The sequence below is a fragment of the Marmota marmota genome, unplaced genomic scaffold (assembly GCF_001458135.2).
Source record: "Marmota marmota marmota unplaced genomic scaffold, marMar, whole genome shotgun sequence".
Taxonomy (NCBI): Eukaryota; Metazoa; Chordata; class Mammalia; order Rodentia; family Sciuridae; genus Marmota; species Marmota marmota.
This window is the reverse complement of record NW_026005382.1, coordinates 1-2,014: the sequence shown is the minus strand read 5'-3', so window position 1 is coordinate 2,014 and position 2,014 is coordinate 1. Positions and strand designations below refer to the sequence as shown.

The 2,014-nt window shown below is 51.0% G+C and overlaps 1 protein-coding gene across 1 annotated transcript; it reads right to left on the bottom strand.

Moving 5' to 3' along the window:
• Positions 1 to 533: 533 nt before the first annotated feature.
• On the bottom strand, positions 534 to 2,008 carry LOC107135302 (ELMO domain-containing protein 3-like; the record flags this gene model as incomplete). The annotated part of the gene is given in 2 exon segments (XM_015477190.2): positions 534 to 1,981; positions 1,984 to 2,008. Coding segments are annotated over 2 exon segments (771 nt in total), but the record flags the coding sequence as incomplete, so codon positions are not given.
• Between the last annotated feature and the right edge of the window lie 6 nt (positions 2,009 to 2,014).

Sequence of the window (2,014 nt, the reverse complement as noted above, 5' to 3'; positions counted from 1 at the left end):
AAAAAAACGAATAAGCCAAATAAAGGCATCGTGTCCATCTACAACTAAAAAAAATTCTTAAAAAACGGTAGTTGTAGATTTGTATAAAGTTATTTTATGATTGCTTTTGATTGCACAGGTAGTTCATTTTGTGTTAATAATAAAAATTATCAATCATTTTGCAGCAGTTGGTATATAAAACATTTCATTCAATATGACTCATTATTATGGAGATGTGTTGAAGATATTGACAATGTATGCCACAATTTTAATAATAACATTTGCAGCAAAGTCTTATATATGCATAAGTAAGACTCTAAATATTTGGGTAGTGATACTTATGAATTGCTACACATAATTTTCAGATTTAATTACAAATGACATCTATAATAGGAGCTGGAGACTCAGTAACACGTTGGGAAATTCTGAAGCAATGCAAAGGCAGCTCACTATATCATTTCTTCTTTAATAGTAAGCCAAAGAGTAATAAGGCATGTAAAGTATTGTTTTCATTTAATATATTACTAAATATATTAAATTTTTGTCATAATAAGTTTATTATTATTATTTTTTTTTCAACTGGAGCAACTGCTTTATTCTAGAAGTGCTGGTGTGTGAGCAAATTCCTCCTTCCTCGCTCAGGACAGAAAACCATCATGAGGAAGCGTACAGTCTCCCAGGACAAGCCCCTAGCTGGTGGGCAGCTGGGATGGTGCAGCCGGGTCCACCAGCCCAATGCCCATCTCTAGACCATAAACTGAGAGGGGAGGGGAGGCCTGGGGAGGAGCGGCGCCAGATGCCAGTGCTGCCCCCTGCTGGCTGTCATCGGTGCTCCTCCCCCTGGGATTTGACCCAGAGGTAGGGCCCAATGCTGCCAGGGAACCAGAGCTCCAGGTGTCTCCACCTGGCAAGCTCCTGTGCTGTGGAGGAGCATGGCACCCAAGATAGGCTGCTGCGCCTTGCACCACTCACTGCCACGGATGCTGGGATGCAGCCCTGGGGGCTGGAGCACGGGTGGGACGGCAGGACTCTGCTTGCTCCGGAAGCAGGTCTGCAGGGAGCAGTCAGGTCTAGTCACCTGGAGCGGAGCATCTCGCACTGGTGAGGGTACCCAGGCCCAGGAGCTTCCCACCTCATTTGCCGAGGCAGGAGAGCGCCTGGCCTGGCCAGGGGGCTCTAGACATGGTTTGCCATGTGTCCTTGGAAGCCTGGTGGCCCAGGCTGGGAGTCTTTCTATCAGCTGGTCTCTGGGAGGCTCAGATCAGCCCTGCACCCTCAGAGGAGTGGGGCTGCAGGTCACACACACCTGTGAAGGTGAGATCTGAGGCGCGAGGGGCTTGTGGCCCAGGGTACTTCTGTGCCAACAAGGAGGCCTGTCCCTTTGATGCCCGGGCCAGGTAGCTCTCCAGGGTCTTGAGCAGCCGCCGTGGGCTCTTCTTGGCCAACGCTTCCAAATCTTTGAGAACAAAGCCAGAGTCTGAGATGGTCTTCTGCTGGGTCCTCCAGACGTGGGCGAGGCGGAGGAAAGTGGCAGCATAGAAGCTGTTCACCACGGCAATGACCTTTTGCTGCCGGTTACACTCCCTGGAGAGACACTCCTCCCTCAAGGCCTGGATGGCGATGCGGGTGACGTTCACAGACATCAAACAGAAAGGAAACTGAATGTGGTGACGAGACAGGCGGAAAATCTCCTGGGCCATCAGCAAGGTCTTTGCATCCATCACTAGGTACAGCAAATGCAGGAGGGCAAGGAAGCCCGCCCCTCGAAGGTCTGTGGCTGGATTCGCTCCCTGGAAGCCCAGGTCCTCCCAGTGGTCTCCCCGGAGGGCGCAGTCCAGCTTGGAGCCAGTCAGCTTCTTGTAGATGGTCTGGAGCACTCGGCCATGCACTGGGTCTTGGCTGTCCAGGCCACACTGGGCAATGGTCAGGACCAAGTCCCTTTCTTCCCTAAGGCCCTGGTGGAGCTTTGGAGGTCCGAAGAGGCAGTGCCGGAGGGCGGCGAGCCAGTCCTTCGAACAGTTGGCTGTATTCTCTT